Source organism: Macaca thibetana, chromosome 20 (assembly GCF_024542745.1).
Source record: "Macaca thibetana thibetana isolate TM-01 chromosome 20, ASM2454274v1, whole genome shotgun sequence".
In the NCBI taxonomy this organism is placed as follows: Eukaryota; Metazoa; Chordata; class Mammalia; order Primates; family Cercopithecidae; genus Macaca; species Macaca thibetana.
In genome coordinates this window covers 41,651,419-41,678,316 of record NC_065597.1, presented here as the reverse complement: position 1 = coordinate 41,678,316, position 26,898 = coordinate 41,651,419, and the positions used below count along the sequence as shown (strand labels likewise).

Genomic DNA, 26,898 nt, shown 5'->3' with positions numbered 1-26,898 from the left:
TAAACAGTTTTAGCCTAATTTTCACCAGATAAAAAGTTGGGAAAAGTTTCCATTTCTCTAAATAAGAGAGAATGTAATTCAGGTTCTTTGGAGAAAATGGAACATTACCTATAAACTCAATAGTAAAGGGCACTAAACACTGGTATTCTTCATAAATCTCTTTTTTTTTTTTTTTTTTTTTTTGAGACGGAGTCTCGCTCTGTCACCCAGGCTGGAGTGCAGTGGCACTATCTCAGCTCACTGCAAGCTCCGCCTCCCGGGTTTACGCCATTCTCCTGCCTCAGCCTCCCGAGTAGCTGGGACTACAGGCGCCCGCCACCACCATCAGCCAATTTTTTTGTACTTTCAGTAGAGACAGGGTTTCCACTGTGTTAGCCAGGATGGTCTTGATCTCTTGATCTCCTGACCTCATGATTCACCCGCCTCAGCCTCCCAAAAGTGCTGGGATTACAGTCGTGAGCCACTGTGCCCGGCTGTAAAGACACTATCTTATTTTATTTTTAGGATAATAACTAATTAGGGTAACCAATTAGCGTCTAACCCCTAGGTCAGGTGAGCACTACCATGGTTATGCAAAAAAAGTAGAGATAAAACAGATATTATCTAAACCAATTAAGTTTGTGGCTGTTGAATACACAGTAAATTTTAATATACACGGTTCCTTTCCCTGAAATCAACACACACCAGGACACTCCCCCAAATGGGAAAAATCTCATCTATAACAGATATATATATTATCTTAGAAGCTTTCAGGTCCTTGTAAATTTTCTATTCTCTTCTTAAAGCTGAAGAAAATATGTTCAACAAATATAGCCAAAATGAACTCAAGAAAGCAATTAACTTTCATCAAATTAGAAAATGTAATTAAACTTCTCTTTAGTATTTCTGGACAAGCCAATTTATCCTTTACTTTAGAGTATATGTGATATGGTTTGGCTCTGTGTCCCCACCCCAATCTCATGTTGAATTGTAATCCCCAATGTTGGGGGAGGGACCTGGTGGGAGGTGATTTGATCATGGAGACAGATTTTCCCGTTGCTGTTCTCGTGATAGTGAGTTCTCACAAGATCTGGTTGTTTGAAAGTGTGTAGCGACAGGTTCCAAGATGGCCAAACAGGAACAGCTCCAGTCTACAGCTCCTAGCCTGAGCGATGCAGAAGACGGGTGATTTCTGCATTTCCAACTGAGGTACTGGGTTCATCTCACTGGGGCTTGTTGGACAGTGGGTGCAGCCACGGAGTGTGAGCTGAAGCAGGGCAGGGCATCGCTTCACTCCGGAAGCATAAGGGGTCGGGGGATTCCCTTTCCTAGCCAAGGGAAGCCGTGACAGACAGTACCTGGAATATCAGGACACTCCCACCCTAATACTGTGCTTTTCCAATGGTCTTAGCAAACAGCACACCAGGAGATTATATCTCGTGCCTGGCTCAGAGGGTCCCATGCCCATGAAGCCTCATTCACTGCCAGCACAGCAGTCTGAGATCGAACTGCAAGGCGGCAGCGAGGCTGGGGGAGGGGCACCCACCATTGCTGAGGCTTGAGTAGGTAAACAAAGCAGCCAGGAACCTCGAACTGGGTGGAGCCCACCGCAGCTCAAGGAGGCCTGACTGCTTCTGTAGACTCCACCTCTGGGGGCAGGGCACAGCTGAACAAAAGGCAGCAGAAACTTCTGCAGACTTAAACATCCCTGTCTGACAGCTTTGAAGAGAGTAGTGGTTCTCCCAGCATGGAGTTTGAGATCTGAGAATGGACAGACTGCCTCAAGTGGGTCCCTGACTGCCGAGTAGCCTAACTGGCAGGCACCTCCCAGTAGGGGCCGACTGACACCTCATACAGCCGGGTGCCCCTCTGAGACGAAGTTTCAGAGGAAGGATCAGGCAGCCACATTTGCCGTTCTGCAATATTTGCTGTTCTGCAGCCTCCGCTGGTGATACCCAGAAAAACAGGGTCTGGGGTAGACCTCCAGCAAACTCCAACACACCTGCAGCTGAGGGTCCTGACTGTTAGAAGGGAAACTAACAAACAGAAAGGACATCCACACAAAACCCCTTCTGTACGTCACCATCATCAAAGACCAAAGGTAGATAAAACCACAAAGATGGGGAAAAAACAGAGCAGAAAAGCTGAAAATTCTAAAAATCAGAGCGCCTCTCCCCCTCCAAAGGAACGCAGCTCCTCACTAGCAACAGAACAAAGCTGGTAGGAGAATGACTTTGACGAGCTGAGAGAAGAAAGCTTCAGACAATCAGTAATAACAAACTTCTCTGAGCTAAAGAAGGATGTTCAAACCCATCACAAAGAAGCTAAAAACCTTGAAAAAAGATTAGACAAATGGCTAACTAGAATAAACAGAGCAGAGAAGACCTTAACTGACCTGATGGAGCTGAAAACCATGGCACCAGAACTACGTGACGCATGCACAAGCGTCATTTGAATTTGGCTCAGTAGCCAAATTCGATCAAGTGGAAGAAAGGGTATCAGTGACTGAAGATCAAATGAATGAAATGAAGCAAGAAGAGAAGCTTAAGAGTAAAAAGAGCGAAAAGAAATGAACAAAACCTCCAAGAAATATGGGACTATGTGAAAATACCAAATCTATGTCTGATTGGTATACCTGAAAGTGATGGGGGAGAATGGAACCAAGCTGGAAAACACTCTTCAGGATATTATCCAGGAGAACTTCCCCAACCTAGCAAGGCAGACCAATATTCAAATTCAGGAAATACAGAGAAACACCACAAAGATACTCCTTGAGAAGAGCAACTCCAAGACAAATAATTGTCAGATTCACCAAAGTTGAAATGAAGGAAAAAATGTTAAGGGCAGCCAGAGAGAAAGGTCGGGTTACCCACAAAGGGAAGCCCATCAGACTAACAGCGGATCTCCTGGCAGAAACTCTACAAGCCAGAGAGAATGGGGGCCAATATTTCTTAAAGAAAACAATTTTCAACCCAGAAATTCATATTCAGCCAAACTAAGCTTCATAAGTGAAGGAGAAATAAAATCTTTTACAGACAAACAAATGCTGAGAGATTCTGTCACCACCAGGCCTGCCATACAAGAGCTCCTGAAGGAAGCATTAAACACAGAAAGGAATAACCGGTACCAGCCACTGCAAAAACATGCCAAATTGTAAAGACCATTGATGCTAAGAAGAAACTACATCAACTACTGAGCAAAATAACCAGCTAACATCATAATGACAGGATCAAATTCACACATAACAATATTAACCTTAAATGTAAACGGGCTAAACGCTCCAATTAAAAGACAGACTGGCAAATTGGATAAAGAGTCAAGACCCATCAGTTTGCTGTATTCAGGAGACCCATCTCACGTGCAGAGACACACATATGCTCAAAATAAAGGGACGGAGATGTACCAAGCAAATGGAAAACAAAAAAAAAGCAGGGGATGCAATTCTCATCTCTGATAAAACAGACTTTAAACCAACAAAGATGAAAACAAATGAAGAAGGCCATTACATAATGGTAAAGGGATCAATTCAACAAGAAGAGCTAACTATACTAAATATATATGCAACCAATACAGGAGCACCCAGATTCATAAAGAAAGTCCTTAAGAGACCTACAAAGAGACTTAGACCCCCACACAATAATGGGAGACTTTAACACCCCACTGTCAACATCAGACGGATAAACAAGACAGAAAGTTAAAAAGGATGTCCAGGAATTAAAATCAGCTCTGCACCAAGTGGACCTAATAGACATCTACAGAACTCGCCACCCTAAATCAACAGAATACACATTCTTCTCAGCACCACATTGCACTTATTCCAAAATTGACCATATAGTTGGAAGTAAAGCACTCCTCAGCAAATGTAAAAGAATAGAAATTATAACAAACTGTCTCTCAGACCACAGTGCAATCAAACTGGAACTCAGGATTAAGAAACTCACTTGCCTTTCCGGCAGTGACGACCTACCCACACGAGAACATGCCTCTCGCAAAGGATCTCCTTCATCCCTCCCCAGAAGAGAAGAGGAAACACAAGAAGAAACGCCTGGTGCAGAGCCCCAATTCCTACTTCATGGATGTGAAATGCCCAGGATGCTATAAAATCACCACGGTCTTTAGCCATGCACAAATGGTAGTTTTGTGTGTTGGCTGCTCCACTGTCCTCTGCCAGCCTACAGGAGGAAAAGCAAAGCTTACAGAAGGATGTTCCTTTAGGAAGAAGCAGCACTAAAAGCACTCTGAATCAAGATGAATGGGAAACCATCTCAATAAACACATTTTGGATTAAAAAAAAAAAAAAAAGAAAAGAAACTCACTCAAAACTGCTCAACTACATGGAAACTGAACAACCTGCTCCTGAATGACTACTGAGTACATAATGAAATGAAGGCAGAAATAAAGATGTTCTTTGAAACCAATGAGAACAAAGACACAACATACCAGAATCTCTGGGACACATTTAAAGCAGTGTGTAGAGGGAAATTTACAGCACTAAATGCCCACAAGAGAAAGCAGGAAAGATCTAAAATTGACACCCTAACATCACAATTAAAAAAACTAGAGAAGCAAGAGCAAACACATTCCAAAGCTAGCAGAAGGCAAGAAATAACTAAGATCAGAGCAGAACTGAAAGAGATAGAGATACAAAAAACCCTTCAAAAAAATCAACGAATCCAGAGCTGATTTTTTTAAAAGATCAACAAAATTGATAGACCGTTAGCAAGACTAAGAAAGAAGAAAAGAGAGAAGAATCAAATAGACGCAGTAAAAAATGATAAAGGGGATATCACCACCGATCCCACAGAAATACAAAGTACCATCAGAGAACACTAAAACACCTCTATGCAAATAAACTAGGAAATCTAGAAGAAATGGATAAATTCCTGGAGACACACACACCCTCCCAAGACTAAACCAGGAAGAAGTTGAATCCCTGAATAGACTAATAACAGGCTCTGAAATTGAGGCAATAATTAATAGCCTACCAACCAAAAAAAGTCCAGGACCAGGCCGGGCGTGGTGGCTCAAGCCTGTAATCCCAGCACTTTGGGAGGCTGAGATGGGCGGATCACAAGGTCAGGAGATCGAGACCATCCTGGCTAACCCGGTGAAACCCCGTCTCTACTAAAAAATACAAAAAACTAGCCGGGCGAGGTGGCGGGCGCCTGTAGTCCCAGTTACTTGGGAGGCTGAGGCAGGAGAATGGCGTAAACCCGGGAGGCGGAGCTTGCAGTGAGCTGAGATCCGGCCACTGCACTCCAGCCCAGGCGACAGAGCGAGACTCCGTCTCAAAAAAAAAAAAAAAAAAAAAAAAAGTCCAGGACCAGACGGATTCACAGCCAAATTCTACCAGAGGTACCAAAAGGAATGGTACCATTCCTTCTGAAACTATTCCAATCAATAGAAAAAGAGGGAATCCTCCCTAACTCATTTTATGAGGCCAGCATCATCCTGATACTAAAGCCTGGTAGAGACATAACAAAAAAAGAGAATTTTAGACCAATATCCCTGATGAACACTGATGCAAAAATCCTCAACAAATTACTGGCACACCAAATCCGGCAGCACATCAAAAAGCTTATCCATCACGATCAAGTTGGCTTCATCCCTGGGATGCAAGGCTGGTTCCACATATGCAAATCAATAAACGTAATCCATCATATAAACAGAACCAAAGACAAAAACCACATGATTATCTCAAAAGATGCAGAAAAGGCCTTTGACAAGATTCAATAGCCTTCATGCTAAAAACTCTCAATAAACTAGGTATTGATGGGACGTATCTCAAAATAATAAAAGCTATTTATGACAAACCCACAGCCAATATCATACTGAATAAGCAAAAACTGGAAGCATTCCCTTTGAAAACTGGCACAAGACAAGGAGGCCCTCTCTCACCACTCTTATCCAACATAGTGTTGGAAGTTCTGGCCAGGGCAATCAGGCAGGAGAAAGAAACAAAGGGTATTCAATTAGGAAAAGAGGAAGTCAAATTGTCCCTGTTTGCAGATAACATGATTGTATATTTAGAAAACCCCACTGTCTCAACCCAAAATCTCCTTAAGCTGATAAGCAACTTCAGCAAAGTCTCAGGATACAAAATCAATGTGCAAAAATCACAAGAATTCCTATACGCCAATAAGAGACAAACAGAGAGCCAAATCATGAGTGAACTCCCATTCACAACTGCTTCAAAGAGAATAAAATACCAAGAAATCCAACTTACAAGGGATGTGAAGGACCTCTTCAAGGAGAACTACAAACCACTGCTCAACGAAATAAAAGAGGACACAAACAAATGGAAGAACATTCCATGCTCACAGATAGGAATAATCAGTATCGTGAAAACGGCCATACTGCCCAAGGTAATTTACAGATTCAACGCCATCCCCATCAAGCTACCAATGACTTTCTTCACAGATTTGGAAAAAACTACTTTAAAGTTTATATGGAACCAAAAAAGAGCCCATATGGCCAAGACAATACTAAGCCAAAACAAAGCTGGAGGCATCATGCTGCCTGACCTCAAACTACACTACAAGGCTACAGTAACCAAAACAGCATGGTACTGGTACCAAAACATGAGATACAGACCAATGGAACAGAACAGAGCCCTCAGAAATAATACCACACATCTACAACCATTTGATCTTTGACAAACCTGACAAAAACAAGAAATGGGGAAAGGATTCCCTATTTAATAAATGGTGCTGGGAAAATTGGCTAGCCATATGTAGAAAGCTGAAACTGGATTCCTTCCTTACACCTTATACAAAAATTAATTCAAGATGGATTAAAAACTTAAATGTGAGACCTAAAACCATAAAAACCCTAGAAGAAAACCTAGGCAATACCATTCAGGACACAGGCATGGGCAAGGACTTCATGACTAAAACAACAAAAGCAATGGCAACAAAAGCCAACATTGACAAACGGGATCTAATGAAACTAAAAAGTTTCTGCACAGCAAAAGAAATTACCATCACAGTGAACAGGCAACCTACAGAATGGGGGAAAATCAACTCATCTGACAAAGGGCTAATATCTAGAAACTACAAAGAACTCAAACAAACTTACAAGAAAAAATCAAACAACCCCATTAAAAAATGAGTGAAGGATATGAACAGACACTTCTCAAAAGAAGACATTTATGCAGCCAACAGACACATGAAAAAATGCTCATTATCACTGGCCATCAGAGAAATGCAAATGAAAACCACAATGAGATACCATCTCATACCAGTCAGAATGGCGATCATTAAAAAGTCAGGAAACAACAGGTGCTGGAGAGGATGTGGAGAAACAGGAACACTTTTACACTGTTAGTGGGACTGTAAACTAGTTCAACCATTGTGGAAGACAGTGTGGTGATTCCTTAAGGATCTAGAACTAGAAATACTATTTGACACAGCCATCCCATTACTGGGTATATACCCCAAGGATTATAAATCATTCTGCTATAAAGACATGTGCACACGTATGTTTATTGCAGCACTATTCACAATAGCAAAGACTTGGAACCAGCCCAAATGTCCATCAATGACAGACTGGATTAAGAAAATGTGGCACACACATACCATGGAATACTATGCAGCCATAAAAAACAATGAGTTCACGTCCTTTGTAGGGACATGGATGAAGCTGGAAACCATCATTCTTAGTAAACTAACACAGGAACAGAAAACCAGACACTGCATGTTCTCCCTCAGAGGTGGGAAGTGAACAATGAAAACACCTGGACACAGGGTGGGGAACATCACACACTGGGGCTTGTTGTGGGGTCAGGGGAGGGGGGAGGGATGGCATTAGGAGATATACCTAATGTAAATGACGAGTTAATGGGTGCAGCACATCAACATGGCACACGTATATATATGTAACAAACCTGCATGTTGTGCACATGTACCCTAGAACTTAAATTAAAACAAACAAAAAAACACAACTTAATTAAAAAAATGTAAACCATCTAAAAAAAAAAAAAAAAAAAGTTTGTAGCACTTCTCCCTTCACTCTCTCCTGCTGCCATGTGAAGATGTGCTTGCTTCCCCTTCATGTTCCACTACAACTGTAAGTTTCCATGGGCCTCTCCAGCCACGTCTCCTGTACAGCCTGTGGAACTGTGAGTCAATTAAAGCTCTTTTCGTCATAAATTACCCACTCTCAGGCAGTTCTTTATAGCAGTGTAAGAATGGACTAATACAATATGCATACCTTATATGTCTAGAAATAGAAAAAACCCTCAACTTTCATTAAAATATTAATTTTACTTGTATTGATCTAAAGCTAAAAATTTCACTCTAAGGTTGGAAAAAATATACTGTGGAACATATATCAAACTCAAAATTTCACTAAAGACAAAAATAATTATGAATGAAAGATATCAGATGACCTATTTCATCTGGTTTTCCATCACCAAGCTCATAAAAAGTTTTCTGAAGCAAAAAAACCAGAGATACTGGATCTTAAAATAAACTCAATTCTTTGCAAAATAAAAGGTCAATGAGAAAGATTCTGAATATCAGATATGCAGATTTCTACCAAGATTTTGTGTATATAGGACTGAAGAGTTACCTTTAGTTCTTCTATGGACTGATAGTCATTGTTCTTGATCTTTTCTTTCATGGTACTAAAATCCATTGGGTGTTTAATGATCATGGAGTAGCCAGGAGCAATAAAATCAGTCACGGGAAATGAAAAGAAAGCACTTGGATCTTTTCTGTGAAGATATGCAAAAGACAATGTTATATTTTATTCTATTACAAACAAATCTAACGGTTTAGGAGCATAAGTCAGAGGAAACCCTTCAGATGCAGAAAGAATTTGTAATATGTTAACATATTTTTAACTGAAAACTGAAGAAATGATTTTCAAGTCTATTAACTATTTAATAACAAGTAAGTTTTACATACTAGCTGTACCCTCAGGATGGAGATTTCTTTCTTATAAAATACAAAGCCTCATTAATTAACAGCTCCACCTATATAGGAAAAAATGAAGCAAAATAAACCTCAACTAACTGACCAATGTTTTAACCTTTGGGAGATCAGCACTGCATATTTTTAATTAACCGAAGGGGAAAAGGCTGAAATAGTAACTATTAACATACATCTACAATCCTCCATATTAACTTCTAACAGGCTTGCATTTCTGGTCCATGTATGTCTATTTTCTCCATCAATGGATATAACTTCTATCATGCTTATGTGGGGGATGCTAAAAAAAACCTGACATTAAAAAGCTCCTCTTTATACCTCCATATGTGTGCCAAAACAGGACTAGACCAAAAACCCCCAAAATCAGAAACCCAAATTTGAAAACTAGTGCTCTTCATCACAGATTCTCAACACTGGCTATACATTAGAATCACACAGGAGCTTTATTAGTGATGGTGAGCATTTTTTCATATACCTATTGGCCATTTGAATGTCTTCTTTTAATTAAGTCATTTCTTTTAAGGTGACATCATTAACTTACATTCTGGTCTTATGTTGCAAGAAAAACTGTAAAGCAGTCATGACATTTACAGTCATACCTTGTAAACTGCAATGGAATACCCAGTACCTATTCACTCCCTTTGGACAAGTAGTGAAGTAATGAATGAGTTATTTAACTATAAAGACTAGAGATGTAATTTTTCTCAAACACCAAAAAAGAAGAGAGACCAGTAAGTTCTTTTTTTTTTTTTTTTTTTTTTTTTTTTTAGAAAAGGTCTCATTCTGCTGCCCAGGCTGGAGTGCAATGGTGCTATCACAGCTCACTGCAGCCTCAACCTCTTGGGCTCAAGTGATCCTTCCACCTCAGTCTCTGGAGCAGCTGGGACTACAGGTGTGTGCAACCACACTAGGATTTTTATTTTTTTGTAGAGATGGGGGTCTCACTATGTTGTCCAGGCTGGTCTTAAACTCTTGGCCTCAAGTGATCCTCCCACCTCAGCCTCCCAAAAAGTGCTGGGATTACAGGTGTGAGCTACTATACTCGGCTAACTTCTGATCTTAACTGCAAACCTAAACAGGCATTGAATACAGATTACATTAGAGAAAAATTATTTACAATGTGTTCTGGGTTGACTTAAGTTCAATACAATGAAAAAAAGTCCACTGTAAAAATGTATGCTCTACAACCATAAACCCTTTGCAAATAATGTAAATATCTTTGAGTAAAGAGAGGTATCAAAATAAATATTTATTTTTATTTATTTATTTATTTATTTTATTATTTTACTTTTTTGAGATGGAGTCTTGCTCTGTCGCTCAGGCTGAAGTACAGTGGCGCAATCTCAGCTCACTGCAAGCTCCACCTCCCAGGTTCACACCATTCTCCTGCCTCAGTCTCCCGAATAGCTGGGACTATAGGCGCCCGCCACCATGCTCGGCAAAGTTTTTTGTATTTTTGAGTAGAAATGGGGTTTCACCGTGTTAGCCAGGATGGTCTCCATCTCCTGACCTCGTGATCCGCCCACCTCGGCCTCCCAAAGTGCTGGGATTACAGGCATGAGCCACAGCACCCGTCCCAAAATAAATGTTTTATAAAGACTGAGTTATTCTTTTCCCTTTTAAGAACTCAACATTGGCTTAATCTAGGCACTGAAATTTTAAAAACAAATTTCTGCTTTTAAAAGAAGGCCATAATTCCTATTCATGGTGTTTTATTTTTTCTCCCATACTTAATAACTGTTAAACATTCATGGCATGATAAGCATTGTACAAATACACAGAAGGTATTTCTATCTATTAGCAAAGTGGAAATAGCTGTATTGTTTATTCCTGGCTTAAAGTTTTAACATCAGAAATTACTTTAGAGACAGAAATTTGTCATTAAAAGTATTATGTAACACCCTTCAAGTTGCCAGGGAAACAAACCAAATAAAGAATATCTAAAAGTTAGCCTCTTGGAGTACTTCTGCTGCCAGGCAAAATATTTATCATTCACTAAAATCAAGTATGTTTGGAGTTAGGCACAATGTGGTTTGGATGCTACACATTTACCATTTTAATTTCTATGTTATAAAAATATTGGAAAAACACTTACCTCTGCAATTGTCTCATCAGTTGATTCAAAGCTTCTTGAAGGGGCGTCTGTTCTACTTCTAAAGCAAAGAAGAAGGGAAAAGGGTGTTTTAAAAAGGAGTATTCTAGAGAGTATTATTTACTAGATCATTTTCTATTTAATAATAGCCATTATTAAATACCTCATACAGAAATTCCATTTATCTTAAAAATATATTGAAGTTTTGAGAGTATCAATCCAAAATTGAAGCTAATTTAAAGCTCTTATGCAGTTTGAGAGAAAAAACTTAAAAATTCAATTACAAAGCTCCAACTTAGGAGCTAAAACCCCACTATTTTCCTGAGCTATAATAATTGCAGCATCCTCATTCAGGATAGTTAATTCAGAGTTATTCCAACCTTCTTGTTTGGCTAAAGAGCTTGTGAGAGGCTTCTCAGGGGGCAAGTCTAATCTCACAGGGGCATGACACTGGAGGTCTTTTTCTGCCTCATTCTCCACCCGGTCTCGATCTCGCTTCTTTTTATCCTCCTAAATGGAACAAAGGGAGATAATTTAGAAATATTTCAGAACCAATATCTTTAAATACACAAATCATTTTAAGGGGTAAAAAGACATCATTGCAAAGAAAATATTCTTAATAATGAGCTCAATGTATTTTACTGACATCTACTGGAAAAGGAGAGAATAATATGTTCACAAAGGAAAAAAAAAAGGCGTCTCTATGCCAGAAATAACCAATTAGAAAAACAATACTATCCAAAAAAGCAACATAGTGTGTATAGAAATAAATCTAATAAAAGATACCCAAAACCTTTTGGGAAAAACTGAAACATTATTGAACGTATTGAAGGTCACAGCAGAAGGCCTGAATAAAGGAGATATACTATGTTCATGAATTGAAAGAGTCAATCCTCTCTCAAGTTATCAATACATTCGATGTAATGCCAATTGAAATTTAAAAACAAAAATTTTCATGGAATTCGACATGCCAATTACATTAATTTACCTTGAAGAGTGAACGATTAAGAACACAATAGTTTTGAAAAAGGTCAGAATAAGATGATATGTCTTACCAGATATTATTTGTGTAACGTGATAATAAGACAATGTGGGTCTGACAGACAACTAAACCAACAGAAGAGATCAGAGTACAGAAACAGACCCATGTACATAGAATAATCTTAGTATATCACAGAGGTGATTATAAGTCAATAACAAAAGGGTGGTACTGAGACAACTGGTTACCTGAAAAGAGAAAATAGAATTTGAGTTCTACTTCATGCCATACACAAAAGTGAATTCCAGATAAAGACTTAAATGTACAAAGCAAAGCTTCAGAACTTCAGATGAAAGTAAAGCATCTTTAAGACCCAAGAACAGAAAAAGACTTTCTTAAATAAGATATAAAAAGAATAAATTTTTGGACGGGCACAGTGGCTCAAGCCTGTAATCCCAGCACTTTGGGAGGCCGAGGTGGGTGGATCACGAGGTCAGGAGATCGAGACCATCCTAGCTAACATGGTGAAATCCCGTCTCTACTAAAAATACAAAAAAAAATTAGCCGGGTGTGGTGGCAGGCGCCTGTAGTCCCAGCTACTCGGGAGGCTGAGGCAGGAGAATGGCGTGAACCCAGGGGGCGGAGCTTGCAGTGAGCCGAGATCGCACCACTGCACTCCAGCCTGGGCGAGAATGCAAGACTCCATCTCAAAAAAAAAAAAAAAAAAAAAAAATACAGTTTTAAGGAAAAACTTGATACATTTGATATTAAGTTGATAAATTTCGGTACCTCAACAAAATCCATGAACCAAGTTAAAAATCTAACAATAGACTGAAATAAAGTACTTGAAACACAACTTATAAAACATTAAGAAAGATTCCATAAAGAGCATCTATAAATCTATGCAAAAAGGCAAAAAATCCAAAAAGGAAACAGATAAGCGACATTACAGGTAACTCACAGAATAAGAAACGTGAAATGTTGAGAACATGAGAACTAGCTCAAGCTCCCTGGAACTTGGGTAATTATAGATTTAAAAACTAGAAGTTATTTCACCTCTCTTTGGCAACATTTAAAATGTCTGAAATGTCAGGTTTTGATAAAAATGTAGAGAAATGGGATTTTCATACCTTGCAATTGGGTGAATAGGAACAATCCTTAGCAGAGCAATTAGCAATATCTATCAAAGCTAGCAAAGCCTTTATCCTACTTCTCAACTGCTACTGCCTGTGCATATACCAGAGAAATTTTCTGTCGTACGGTCTACATGGAGACTTGGTACAAGATTACTGCAGCATTGCTTAAAATAGTAAAAAATAGGAATAATCCAATGCCTATTAAAAGGAAAATGGATTAATAAATTATGTCGTATTTACATAACAGGTAAAATAAATGAGCTAAAATGATATTGTATCAACATGGATAACGTTCAGAAACAAAGTCTGGAGAAAAAGTTGCAGAACAATTATCTGTTACGAGGTATGTATAAAAATGTGTAAGCATACACTGTTTACAGATTTATACAGAACTTGTAATTATAAAAACATGCATGTGATATACACCAAATTCAGTAGAGTGGTTCTCTCTATTAGAAGGAAAGAGAGAAATGGGACTCTGAAAGGGTATAAGGGACGCTTCATCTCTGTCTGCCCTCTTCTTTCCTTAGAGGAAAAAAATACATATAGATACATACATGTATGCATTTTTAAAATTTAAATTTTGAAGTAAAATTGTCCAACAATGCCCATTTTATGCTCATCAAAATCAAGATTCTCAACAGGATCTTATGGACTCAAAAAGCTATTTTCTTGGCCTATACCCTATTTTTTATTTCTAGTATCCAGAGCAGCGGTTCTCAAAGCATGGTCCCCAGACTGGCAGCATCAGGATTATTTAAGATTTGGCAAGAAACAAAAATTCTGAGGTCCCCTTGTGGTTCACAAGCTTTAGTGTGCATTAGAATCACCTGAAGGTCTCATTAAAAACACAGATGGCTGGGCCTTGTCCCTAGAATTACTGATCTGCAGGTATGGGGTAGAGACTGAGAATTTGTACTTTCTAACAAGTTTCCAGGCCATGTGGGTGTTGCTGGTATCAGGACCACACTTTGAGAATCACTGATCTAGATCTTTGAACTCTATTTTCAGAATCCAAAGCACCTAATACAGAATATATGGTTGTTTTAAAAGCTCCAGAGAGCAGTGTTATAAAACGAACTCATGCTTGATCCCAGTTACCACTGTTAGTTGATTAATGTATTTTCACCACCTCATAACATATTCTGTTGCAGTAATTCTTAACTTTGAAAATTTTAAATCCTTCGTCCAGAGACACTGGTATGGATCTTTGGTAGACTGGCAAGTTTAGAACACCTGTTCTACAGAATAACAGCCACAGAGACACAGATTCCTTCCTATTAAATATGACCCGTGAAGAAAGGACAGCTTGAGAGGCAGTATGTACTCTCCCAGGTAGAAAAAACTTGTACAGTGTCACTGCCAAGAGTCTAGAACTGGGGCCAGCAAACTTTTTGGTAAACGACCAAACTGGGCCAAGTGCAGTGGCTCATGCCTATAATCCCAGCACTTTGGGAGGCTGAGGCAGGTGTACCACTTGAGGCCAGGAGTTTGAGACCAGACTGGCCAACATGGAGAAATTCCATCTCTACTAAAAATACAAAAATCAGCCGTGGGTGGTGGTGTGCGCCCGTAATCCCAGCTACTTGGGAGGCTGAGGCAGGAGAATCGCTTGAACCCACGAGGTAGAGGTTGCAGTGAGCCAAGAACGCACCACTGCACTCCAGCCTGGGCGACAGAACAAGACTCTGTCTCAAAAACAAAACAAAAACCAAAAATAGCCAAACTGTAAATATTTAGGCTTTGTGGCCCATAAGGTCTGTCACAACTACTAAACTCTGCTTTTGTATTATAGTATGTTGTAGCATGAAAACCACCACAGATAATATGTAAATGAATTAATTTGGTTGTGTTTCAATAAAAATTTATTTACTAAAACTGTTGGCCAGCTTGCTAACCTATGCTCTAGGAGTCCAGCTTCATCCTTAAAACACTCTGTTGGCTGGATGTGGTGGCTCACCCGTCATCCTAGAACTTTGGGAGGCCAAGGCGGGTGGATCACTTGAGCTCAGGAGTTCGAGGCCAGCCTAGGCAACAAAGCAAAATCCCATCTCTACAAAAGATACAAAACTGTGCACCTGTAGTCCCAGCTACTTGGGAGGTTGAGATGGGAGGATGGCTTGAGCCCCAGGAGGTGGAGGTTGCAGTAAGTCAAGATTGCACCACTGCACCCTAGCCTGGACAACAGAGCCAGATCTTGTCTCAAAAAAAAGAACTAAAAGAATAAAGTAAAAAACCACTGTGACCTTAGGCAATTCATTTACTCTCATCAGACCTCTTTATCACACGCAAGATGGAGATTTAACTGTTATTATTTATCTTAAAGAGATGGTCAGTTACGAACTAGCCAAGTGGAAAAAGTACCAACGGAGGGTATAATGTTTCTGAACTACCCCAACTAGTATCTTTACCTAGTTATCCTTTATATAAAGTAACTACTTTATTATTCAGTAAAGTAAGAAGTCTTTGGGGCTAGGGAGTCCAAAAGAAAGAAGAATATAAAAACATACGCTTGGAAACTACCCTAAACTGAATAGAGATATTGTAGCATCCTATTTCCAGACTGAGAATCTGGAGATCTAGCTTCTAGTTCACCAGCATATGACTTTTAACAAGGTACCCCACTGTTTTAGACTCAGTTTCCCATCTGTACAACACAAGGCTTTGATCTCTACAGGTCTCTCTCCACCTAAAATTCTGATTCCAACCTTCGCATTTTCTTCTTCATAATTCAGAGTATGCTGTAGAATCCTGTTGTCAATGTCACTTATTAAAGGAATACAGTTATGTAAAACCATAAGTTAACATAGTTCTGGTTAATAATAAATTCTGTTAATTACACAGAGAAAACTAAGCAAAAATATTAGTGCCATTTAACTTCAGGTAGTTAAGGAAGAAGAGTTTACAGTTAGTTTATAAAGTGGGTTTAAATTCTGGCCTCGTCACTAGTAGGTGGCAAAGCTATGATATCATGGATAAACTATGCAATTAGCTATGGCATCATGGATAAACTATGTAATTTTTTGGAGTCTAATTTTCTAATCTTTAAAATAGACAAAACAATACATACCTCACAGGACTATTTTAAGGATTAAAGTTTATGTGAAGTTTTAGCACATTACTTAGCACATGATGGACATTCATTCAATAAATGAGGCTTTACTGTGTGGCTATATAGTGAAAGGGAAAATACATACAACCCTACTCTTACAGAGCTCAGAATGGAACAGCAGAGATGTTCATTAAATAACTCATTTAAAAAAAACATGTTTATAACAGCAGAGATGCGCATTAAACAACTCATTAAAAAAAAAAAAACATGTTTACAACTAATTGATCACAACCAGCTACAGATTTCTTTGTTCCTTCCCCATTCCCACTGCTTCACTTGACTAGTCTTAAACACAACAACAAAACAGATTTCAAGGACAGAATAACTTTTGGGTGAAAATAATTTAGACTGGAAAAGTGTGAGAAGGTTTCCATGAGGAAGTAACATCTGAGCTGAGATCTGAAGGAGAAAGAATCTAGCCAGGTTGGGGGTGGAGGTGGGTGTGTGGGAACAGCATTCCAGGCAGAGGAAATATCTTGCGTGCATGAAGATTTGAGGCAGGAGAAAGGAAGAGGGGCTATTTCCATAACTACAAACACATTTACTCACTTCTGACTAGATTCTAATTTGCCCACAACTTGATGGTAAGTTATTAATCTATGAGTAATGCTTTTAAAGCAAATCTTTGCTCAGATTATTAGGATTTAACACTCACCAAACCACATTATTCACTCAACAAATGACATCTGCCTGTTCTACTGGAGCTTCCTCTGGACATAGGTCCTTGTCTTATTCAGCTCCATACCTGCAAGCTCAGCAATGCCTAACACATAATACTTGCTAAGTATTTGCAGAAGTAATTAATCATAGGAGACAGCATGAAATAGGAACACAAAAACATGCAAATTAACAGCTGAAGTCCTTAGTAATAAGTACTGTCCTTCAGGTTGGTTACTTTTGGAGGATATATACACATACATATATTCAAGTGATGTTCCAATATGCAAAACAATGTACAGGTCCCTTTTAACAGCTGATTTTAGAATCCAATGAAAAATGTTTCATTACCTTGCAGCTGCACATCACTTTTGGCCCTAGGCTAAAAACCGCATTTGCTACACAGGTTAGCCATTACCTCTATGATGCTTTCCCCTGGCTGCCCACGGCAGAATGAGGCATACCTTTCCCTGGATTCCTGAAACACGTTAGTCAAACCTCTCTTAGGATTTACCAGGCCGTGAGGTTTATTTACGCTTTCATGTCTGATTTCTGAGTCCAACTTTGAGCTCCTATAGGATATTATTTATTTATCTATCTTAATCACTGCAGCCTAGTACAATCTGGCCAGATAACAGGTGTTAGGTAAATATTTGTTGAATAAAGAAACAGATAAACAGCCTTCTATCAGAGGAGCAATGCTACTCAAAGGCCCCTTTTCCGAGTTCTTCCTTCCTTGGAGGTCTTTTGGGGTTGAGATAACTACCTCAGGAGGGAGACACACGGACCAATGCTGAGAAAGGGGAAGGGTTTTCTGCCAAGCCAGATAAGCTACAGCAGCCCGGAGATCCCAGGTGTGACAGATGGCACAAGTCAATGAACTGTTTTGCCAGAATTCTCATTTTGCTTAATATGATTAGTCACTGCTTCTCTCTAGTTAAAAGCTACCTCATACTCTGTGACTCAGTTAAATCAGCAATACGAGATACTAACAGCACCTACCTCACAGAATTATTTCTAAGGATCAAAATAGTAAATATACACAAAGAATTTAGAATAGTGTCTGGCAGACAGTAAACACTCGAACGTTAGTTATGAGTCTGACTCCACTGTTGGACTTAGTATAGCGCTTTAATAAAATAGGTATTTACTGGAATTTACTGTAATTTTCATTAAAGTTTTACTTAATTTTAGCTTTATAACATCCTATATGTGTTAATGCATCCTATATGTGTTAATGCTTTTGAGTAAAAAATTTTCCTTAATGACTACTATCTTTCTCATTTTATTCTGGTAACATCCCTAAGCAATGTGACTGGCCTAACCTCTTTCAGCAATTAAACCTGAAGTTGACCTACAAAGCTGTTAAGACATCATTTGGGTTAGGACTGTGCTCTTCAGAACAGCAAGAGAGTTTCAATAAAGGAATTGAGACCACTCGTCTGAGCTATTTCAATAAAAAGCTTTCTATGCAAGTCTCTCTACAGTTTCTAATCTCTCCATTCAATATTTGTTAGATACTGTTACCAGATTTATGTTACTAAGGCTCAGCTTTTATCATTCTTCCACTCAAATTTTTTGACTGACTACATACTGAAACTCAAACTCCTTACTCGGCCATCTCAGCTGCCTTTCAGATCTTAGCCTACCCCCCCCAACGCATTCTGTGTTTAAAAAGAGATCTACTTTATGTCCCCTATACACATCTCCTTCTTGCCCATTTTCGAGCTAATCCTCTAACAACAGTTCCATAATCCTGTTTGGTGTGTGGTTTTCCTGACCTCCATGTCTCTACCCAGTGGCCTATCATTCTATTCAGGGATCATCATCTAAAGTCAGCACATAAATAAAAACTGAGTTGTCAGATCACCTTGGAAAATACCTGAAGTAGTCCATAAAGTACAATACTCATGACTTACAATCTTAGAATACTTCTACTGAACTACCATAAAAAGAGCCATTTCTCTCAGGGCATATAGTTGACCCCACATTAACTGAACATATAGTGTTACATCACTGTATTTTGATTTCTAAAGCCCAACTCAAATGCTGCTTCCTGCGCAAAGTCTTCTGTGATTTCCCCCAGATCCATGTACTCTCAGGAGCCGCAGAAAAGAACCCTGCCTCTGTTAGGGCACTGACTTTATTTCCCCATGGGCTGTGGGCAGAGGTTGGTGCCCACTTTAACAACTCTTTTAGATTAAAGACTTCTTAAGGGCAGAATTTGAGTTACTGTTCTGGCACTACCTGTGTGACCTTGGTAAAGTTACTTAACCTCCCTGAGCCTCAATTTTCTCATTTATAAAAGAGAAGATAATATGATCGAGTAATTCTATTTGTGGGTGTGTATCCAAAAGAACTGAAAGTAGGGGTCTTAAAGAGAACTCTGTACAATTCATGTTCCTAGCAGCATTATTCATAACTGCCAAAAGGTGGAAGCAAACCACATGTTCACTGACTGATGAATAAATAAAATGTGGTATATCCATACAATGGAGTAGCATTTAATCTTAGAAGGGAAGGACATTCCAACACTTGCTACAACAGATAAACCTTGAGGACATTGTGCTAAATGATACAGGCCAGCTACAAAAAGACAAATACTGTATCATTCCACTTATATAAGCAGTCAAACTCATAGAGACAGAAAGTGGAATGGTGGTCGCCAAAGTCTGAGGAGAGGGAGAAAGGAAAATGGGGAGTTGTTAATGGGTATGAAAAAGTTCTGGAAAACAGTTGCACAAAAATGTAAATACACTTAACACTACTGAACTGCACACTTAAAAATAATTAAAATGGTAAATTTTATGCTATGTATATTGTACCACAATCCGACAAAATAGAGCGATAACACCAGTCTCACAGGATTACAGGAGGGAGTATAGTAGGATGATGTACATAAAGCGCTCAGCACAGAACCCAGCATGTACTACATGCCTGATAAGTAGCAGTTGTTATCTGTAAAATGTATGTGTAATTTTTTTGTTACAATCATAATGGGTGTGTATATGGTTACTTCCTCTAATGTAATTTTAGAAATACATCTGTAATTTTTATAAATCATTTTATCAAGTTAACAGCCACACAGAATTTTACCTATTGCATCTTAGTTTTACTTAACTATCATCTTGTGTATGTACGACTAGATCAGATGGCATGAGCATTTTTTATGAGCCGTTATTTTATTTTTTACATAACATGGGAAAACATAAGACTGAACATTTAGGAAAGGAAAATTAATGTTTTAAGAGTCATGCCAGCAGGCAAATTCTTTGCCAACTGCTCAGCATCAGAACGTTTAAGGAATAAGAAAATTCATCACTTTCATAGGTGTGGTGTCTGGTGGAAATCAAAGCACGCTGTACCCCTAATGCTTTGGTTGGCATTAAATACCACTGCTGTACAGGGAGAAATACTGCTGATCCTACCTGTTGGGGCATTTTAAACTAATATAGTTAGGGCCTTCCTATTCAAAACAAGAAATTCAGTTAACTAAGGCACCTTTGAAAAATTATAAGGCTTTGTGCTGTGTGTGTGTGTGTGTGTGCGTGCGCACGCGTGCGCGCACTTCCCCCTTTATCTTATTTTCCTAAGTAACTGATTCCTAATTTTTAGCAAGGTACAATACCCCCCCCATTCACTCCCCACAACTAAAATGCCAGACATGGTAGCTCACACTTGTAATCTTAGCACTTTTGGGAGGCTGAGGTGAAAGGATCACCTGACCCCAGGAGTTTGGGACCAGCCTGGACAACATAGCAAGAACCCATCTTAAAAAAAAATGTTTTTGAAAAAATTAGCTGGGTGTGGTGATAGACGCCTGTAGTCCCAGCTACTCAGGAGGCTGAGGTGAGAGGATCACTTAAGTCCAGCAGTTTGAAGCTGCAGTGAGCCATGACTCCACCACTGCATTCTGCCCTGGGCGACAGCGCAGGTTCCTATCTCAAAAAAGAAAAAAAGAAAAAAGACAACATCTTCCAGTCTCCCTAGCAGCTAAGGTGACTATGTGATTAGGTTCTGGTTAGTAAAACATAAGCAGAAGTTATGTATGCCTTTTAGAAAAATGTTTTGAAAGGAAGAGGACATCCTTTGTCCTCCTTCCAGCGGCATGGAACTGAGAGAAGAGTCGCCAGTCCCTCACAATCATACTCTAGCTCTTCTTTCTCCCAAGAAGAGATCACAGCAACTACTGTCCCTACAACTTCCTGGACATTCAGAACAGAGCTCACAGAGGCATCTCTAAGGTCTCCCTCCCTACATAACACTAGCAAAAAGAATCTCTCCCTGCTTCCCTGGTCTAGTCTGGAAAAAAAAAATGACCCAAACAGTCCCTACAGAACCAGTGACACCCCAGATGATCTGAAGTCTCTACCCCTGAATGTGAAATAGAAACCATCTCCCTACCTGTCCTACTCTGAGAGGTGTTGTGTCCAGAAGAGACTGTGGATATGAACCCATTTTAGGTGCAATGACATCAAAATACAATGCGACTGATGATCATTAGAGCCACAGTCAAGAAAGGATAGAGCAGCTGGAACATGGGGCGGCGGGGGGGACTTCTAAGAACCTATCCTGAAGATATTCTTACACAAGTGTACAAAGGTGTGTGTACAATGAGGCTCACTGCAGCATTACATGTAAGATTTAAAAGTAATAGTCGTAAGTATGGTATATCCATGTAACTAAATACTATGTAGTCAATATAAAGAATAAGATAATGAATAAAACAAGAAATGAAGAATATTAATGTATTCATGGGATTATGGTGGTAGCTGCCAGAACAAAAACCAGACTGGTTCAAAGTGGTTACCTCAACTTTTGTTAAACAAGACGATGGCTGGAACAAAGGGCACATAAGGGACAAAGGTGGATAAGCCACGTCAACACACTAGGGAGACGGAAGGCAAATGGGGTGATTTGCAGAACAGAGAAAGCAAGATACTCCCGTATGCAGAGAGGTGGATACCTTTGAAAAAAGCCCAAATCCCAAAACCCTGGAAAAGCTCAGAACTGGGAGACACCGGGAACCTGAGAGTCTCCAAATCTCCAGATGAGCCAAAAGTGAGGAGAAATGCCAGACTCAGAAAACTGGGTGGTAAGACCTTCAGCCCCTGTCCCATAGTTGGCTCCAGAAATACGGATAAAACTGGCAAAATCCATCTCCTAGGAGAGGATTTTTCTCTGGAGAAACTAAAATCCCAGAGAAAACATCTGTAAGGTACAGACATTGGGGCATTCTTCACCAAAATGACCGAGTCCCTGTTAGTCACTCTACAATAAAGTCCATTAACTGACAACCTCTGTCTAGGTAAAAAGCATTTAATCAGCTTTGTAGAGACTGCAAAAGCTCAACAGACAACTAAAGGATGCTTTCAACAGAAAACAGAGACAGACGAATAAATGGAAGAATTTGGGGGAGAGAGAGACAGGGCAGGGAGTAAAAGAAAACTTAGGAGGAAAAAACAGGAAAAAAACTTCAATTAATATCTTCAGAAAAAGAAAAGAATATACTGCATCTAAAATCAAGAACAGGGTGCTAACTCAAAAAGGACAATTAGAGAACAAGAAAAAATTATTGGAAATTCAAGGTATAAGATCTGAAATAAATCCAGAAAAGTCAGAAATTTTAGGGATGTTCCTTGAAGGAAGAACCCTCCCCCGCCCCACACACACCCAGAAAAAATATGAGAAAAACATAAGAAAATTAGAGGATCAGTTCAGGAGTCTAATATCTAAAGGGCAGGAGTTCCAGAAACCAAGAAAAGAAAAAATGGAGGGAAAGAAATGAACACAGGAACACTTCAAGCAAACAGCTCTGAACTGAAGGAACAAGTATTAACTGCAAAATGTCAGAACACTGAAGATAACGGGGAAGATCCTAAAAATTTCAAGTTAGCAAATACTGGTCATATGCAAAGCACTAAGAATCAGAATGGCAACAGACTTCCCAACACCAATTTTGGGAGCCAGAAAACAACAAAGTAATGAATGCCTTCAAAAGTCTGAAAGAAAATAATTTTCAATCTAAACAAGTCAAACCATCAACCTGTATGAGGGTAGAACACAGATTTTCAAACATGTTAGAACTTATAAAATCTACCCTCTGTGTATGCTTTCTTAGGAAGTTCCTAGAGTTAAGAGTCCACCAGAACAAGAGAATGAATCAAGAAAGAGGAAGGCATGAGATCCAGGAAGCAGGTGAAGGAGAGTCCCAAATCCAGCCTCCAGGAGACAGAGAGCTGTAAGATAAATGTCTCCAGAGAAAAGAACTCAAATGAGTTTCATAAATCTTAGAGTTTAGGAAGAATTATTAAGCAATAACCAAACAAATGAAAGCAATGATCTAACTAGTTAAGTTCAGATTTGTATTTGCATACTGTACTTGTCTACAATCGCTTTAATATTAATTTAACCAATAATTGTGATGTACCTATATCTTGAGCAAGGGAAATTGAATTCTCACCTTCCATAACATGATGTCAGTAGAAGATATAAACTGCTAAATCAGCAAATATAAATCTGTATTTCGAAATGGAGATAAGTAGGCAAGGAAAAATACTAAAAAGTGTAGGAAGTACAACTCCAGAGTGGAGCAGCAGCCTGCTTTGTGTCAAAAAGCTGTGTAGTACTCTTGACTTTTAAAAACCATCTTCACGCATTACTTTACTACTATTAATCAAAAAAAAAAAAAAAAAAAAAACACAAAACAAAAAAAAAACAATTGGTTACCTCTGAAGAGGGAGTCTATGTGAAGGCTTGCGGTGAGGAAAACTTTTTTCATTTTGTGTACTTTTGTACCACATGAACTACTTTTAAAAAATCAAATGCATATATGGGTTTTATAATTTAAGGAAGAAAACAAAACATTACTCCTACCTAGCCAAAGCTAATAAAAACTGGGACAAAAGGGAAGGAATAGACTTAAGAAATCCCCAAAATAAGATCTCTAAGACTTGGTGACTTAGCAATGTGTTCAATCACATGTAAGAGAAAGCTCCTGTTGTATTTACAAACATAAGAAAAGTTATATAACTAACCTATGAAAATTTACCTTCACAATAATTGATTTACTGAGTCATTCAGTGGCAGGTCAAATTTGGAAAGTTAATAACAGTAATAACAATGTTATTATTATTAGAGACAGAGTCTCATATTATTGCCCAGGCTGGAGTGCAGTGGTGTGATCACACCTCACTGTGACCTTAAACTCCTGGGCTCAAGCGATCTTCCCGCCTCAGCCTCCTGAATAGCTGGGACACAGCTGCACACCACCAGGCTCTAGAAATTTTCGTAGTTTATTTCGTAGAGACAGGGCCTTGCTATGTTGCCCAGGCTGGTCTCGAACTTTCAGCCTCAAGCAATCCTCCCACCTCGGCATTCCAAAGTGTTAGGATTACAAGCGTGGGCTGCTGCGCCCAGCCATTAATTATTCTGCCCAGCTTTCAAACCAAGATGGCAGCTACTCATTCTTTTCTGTTAAATGCAAATGGTTAAGAATATCAATCTCCATTACAGATCTCTGACCAAACTTTCTCAATAGACTACAACATTGTTTTAAAAGATTTAAAGTTGCTCATTACAGATTTGGCATTATAATATTTATTTCAGAACAAAATTTAAATCCCAGTAGATCCCATTCACTTCTGAAATGACTCTGTTTGACAAAAACCTCGAACACTGAGGCTTTCTTGAGCATGACTTTTTACCCTGCCTAGACGGAAAAAGCATTCTTTGAAGCAGCTCCTGAAAATTTGGGCTTAGCTGCTTCCTCACCTGATGTGCGAGTACAATTGCCTAAGAGTATAATTCAAAAACGATTTGCTGAGACTCATAGATGATTCATGTCTCTATTCTGTCCTGCTCCTCTTCAAATGAGCCAGATCTTAGAGGCGTTTCAGTTTCCCCAGATACAAAGAAAATAAAGTGAGGTTGGTAGCTGGAGGAGGCGGTGCCGTCCGCAAAGCCAAAGCAATGCAACCACTTGTACCTTAACTCTTCTCCGTTTTCTCCCCTTTTCTTCCCCTGGAATCTGCTTCTCTCCTTTCTTTCTCTTTTTCCGCTTTCTGTCCTTGTGTTTGTCATGATCGTTTTTGTCTTCGAAGAGGCTGGAGTCGTGCCCCGAACTGCCCGTGGAGAGTTCAGTGACTTCGTTCCCTCCTACTTTGAGAACCAGCTTCAAGGGCTTCTCCACATACTCTTAAAAAAAGAAAAGAAAAGAAAGCGCGTCGATTAAAGTCGGGGCTCTCCAGGGAGTGCTAAGGATGCAGAGCGCGAAGGCGCAGCAACGCCGAAGTGGCTTTGGGCGCCCCGCGAAGCACCTGTTGAATGACAGAGCCCGGCCCGGGGGTGCGGCGCCGCCCGCCCCGAACGCTCCCACGCCTCTCGGGCCGCCTCACGTCTCCCCACCAGAGACCCACCGGACCAGGGGGACCCGGGTTCGAATGCCGCCGCCGCACGGGGGGCAGCGCGGCCTCGGGCAGGACGCGCCCCCTTCGCCGGCCTGGGCCTGCCGTGGGAGGGAAGGGCCCTGGGCCGCCCCTAAGCCACTGGGAAAGAGCGGAAGCCCCGCAAAGGGGCCGAGAGCCCACCGCCCGCACCCCGGCCCACTCCTCACCCTCGTAGAGGTGTTTCTCCGACTTGTGCTTCTTGTGCTTCTTGCCCATGTCCGACCGGGCCCCGGTGCCCGCCCCCCGCGCCAGGCCCAGGCCGTGCGGCGCCGCTTCCGGTCCGGGCCAGGCGAGCGGAGGGCGGGAGCGGGGCCCGCGAGACCCCGCGCCGCGAGGCAGGGGGGCGGCGCGCGCCGGGCGGCGCGAGGCCCCTCTCGAGAAGACGGCGCGCGAGACCGGTCGGAGCCCGAGAGCGGTGGCGGGGGGGCGAGCGGCCGGAGCAGAGGCGGGAAAGAGGGCCCGCCGCGCGTGCAGGGTGCCGGCGGCTGCGGTGGCGGCCCCTGGCGACCGGAGGTGGCGCTGCAGCTCGCGGGCCGGGGGCGGAGTCGGGGCCGGGAGCGGAGCCGGGGCGGGGCCGAGGCGGGGCTGGGGCGGGGCCGGGGCGGGATCTACCGCTCAGAATCTTGTTTGTCTTCCTTCCTCCTTCTGCCCTCAATCTGTCTGTCTTGTTTCTGTCTCTGTGTGTCTCTCCCTCCCTCTCCCCTTCCCTCCCTTCTTTCTCCTCCCTGTCTCTCTTTCTTTTTCCCTTCCTCCTTCCTTCCTTTCTTCCTTCCCTACTTACTGCCTCCCTTCAAGCCTTCCCTCTCTCTGTTCTTCCTCCCGCGTCTCCCTTCCTTCTCCTCTCCCTGTCTCCTTCACTATTTTTTCCCTTTTCTTTTTTTACCCTTCCTCCTTCCCCCACTCTTCCTTTCTTTCCACTTTCCCTTGCTTGTTTCTTCCCTTTTACAATATTGACTGAACCAGCAAACTCAGCACATTGGTGACTGAAGATTCTAATCTTAAAAAAAAATCTCATGTGCTGATAGGTGAAGATTTCCAGATGTCTCGACTGTCTTTACTTCTAGCTGTATGGTGCTTTGTCTGTTTTCAGATAAGCTCATAATTATAGTCTCCTCTTAAGAAAGGATCTGTCATCAGTCATTTATACTTCAGGAAGAATTTGGACCCATGAATCACCTCTCCCAGGAAGATTTGTAGCTTTACCTTGAACTTCAGTGGTGAAATTATAGGCTTATATTTTAGGACACTATTGTTGGCAAGTGATAGAAACCAATTTGAATTATTTCAAGTAAATGAAAAGGGATTTATTGGTTTACATGTCTAGGAAGGGCAAGAATAAAGCTTGCCAGAGGGAAGACAGGAACCAAGGATGTAATGCTATTGACTGGCATGCCAGCTCTTTCTCTCTCTTGTCTCACTGTATACAATCGGTCTCCGTCTTCCCCCTTCTTTCCTATGTGGCTGGAAACATGGCCCCCATCTGCTTCTGAGGCCTCTTCTTTATAGTGTCCTGACCAACTGGGAAAAAGATCTCTTCTTGTCAGCTTCACCCGGAAAACAGTC

The 26,898-nt window shown here is 40.5% G+C and overlaps 2 protein-coding genes across 6 annotated transcripts in view; one reads left to right on the top strand and one right to left on the bottom strand.

The window, feature by feature from the left end:
* BRD7 (bromodomain containing 7) overlaps positions 1-25,818 on the bottom strand; it is a 52,200-nt gene extending 26,382 nt beyond the window's left edge. For all 5 annotated transcript variants that reach the window (XM_050774799.1, XM_050774798.1, XM_050774800.1 and 2 more), the window contains exons 1-5: positions 25,503-25,818; positions 24,876-25,084; positions 11,385-11,514; positions 11,008-11,065; positions 8,551-8,695 (exon numbers count right to left, since the gene is read on the bottom strand). In XM_050774799.1, coding sequence (XP_050630756.1) covers positions 8,551-8,695; positions 11,008-11,065; positions 11,385-11,514; positions 24,876-25,084; positions 25,503-25,551 — 591 coding nt within the window. In that variant the 5' untranslated portion in view covers positions 25,552-25,818. The remainder of the gene's footprint in view (positions 1-8,550; positions 8,696-11,007; positions 11,066-11,384; positions 11,515-24,875; positions 25,085-25,502) is intronic.
* On the top strand, positions 3,894-4,264 carry LOC126944913 (40S ribosomal protein S27-like). Its single transcript, XM_050774804.1, has one exon. The coding sequence runs from the start codon at positions 3,959-3,961 to the stop codon at positions 4,208-4,210; it is 252 nt and encodes an 83-aa protein (XP_050630761.1). The 5' UTR covers positions 3,894-3,958; the 3' UTR covers positions 4,211-4,264.
* Positions 25,819-26,898: the final 1,080 nt, after the last annotated feature.

Bases quoted from the DNA above. Each gene is read 5' to 3' on its own strand.
- LOC126944913 (XM_050774804.1), top strand. From the start codon at position 3,959: ATGCCTCTCGCAAAGGATCTCCTTCATCCCTCCCCAGAAGAGAAGAGG.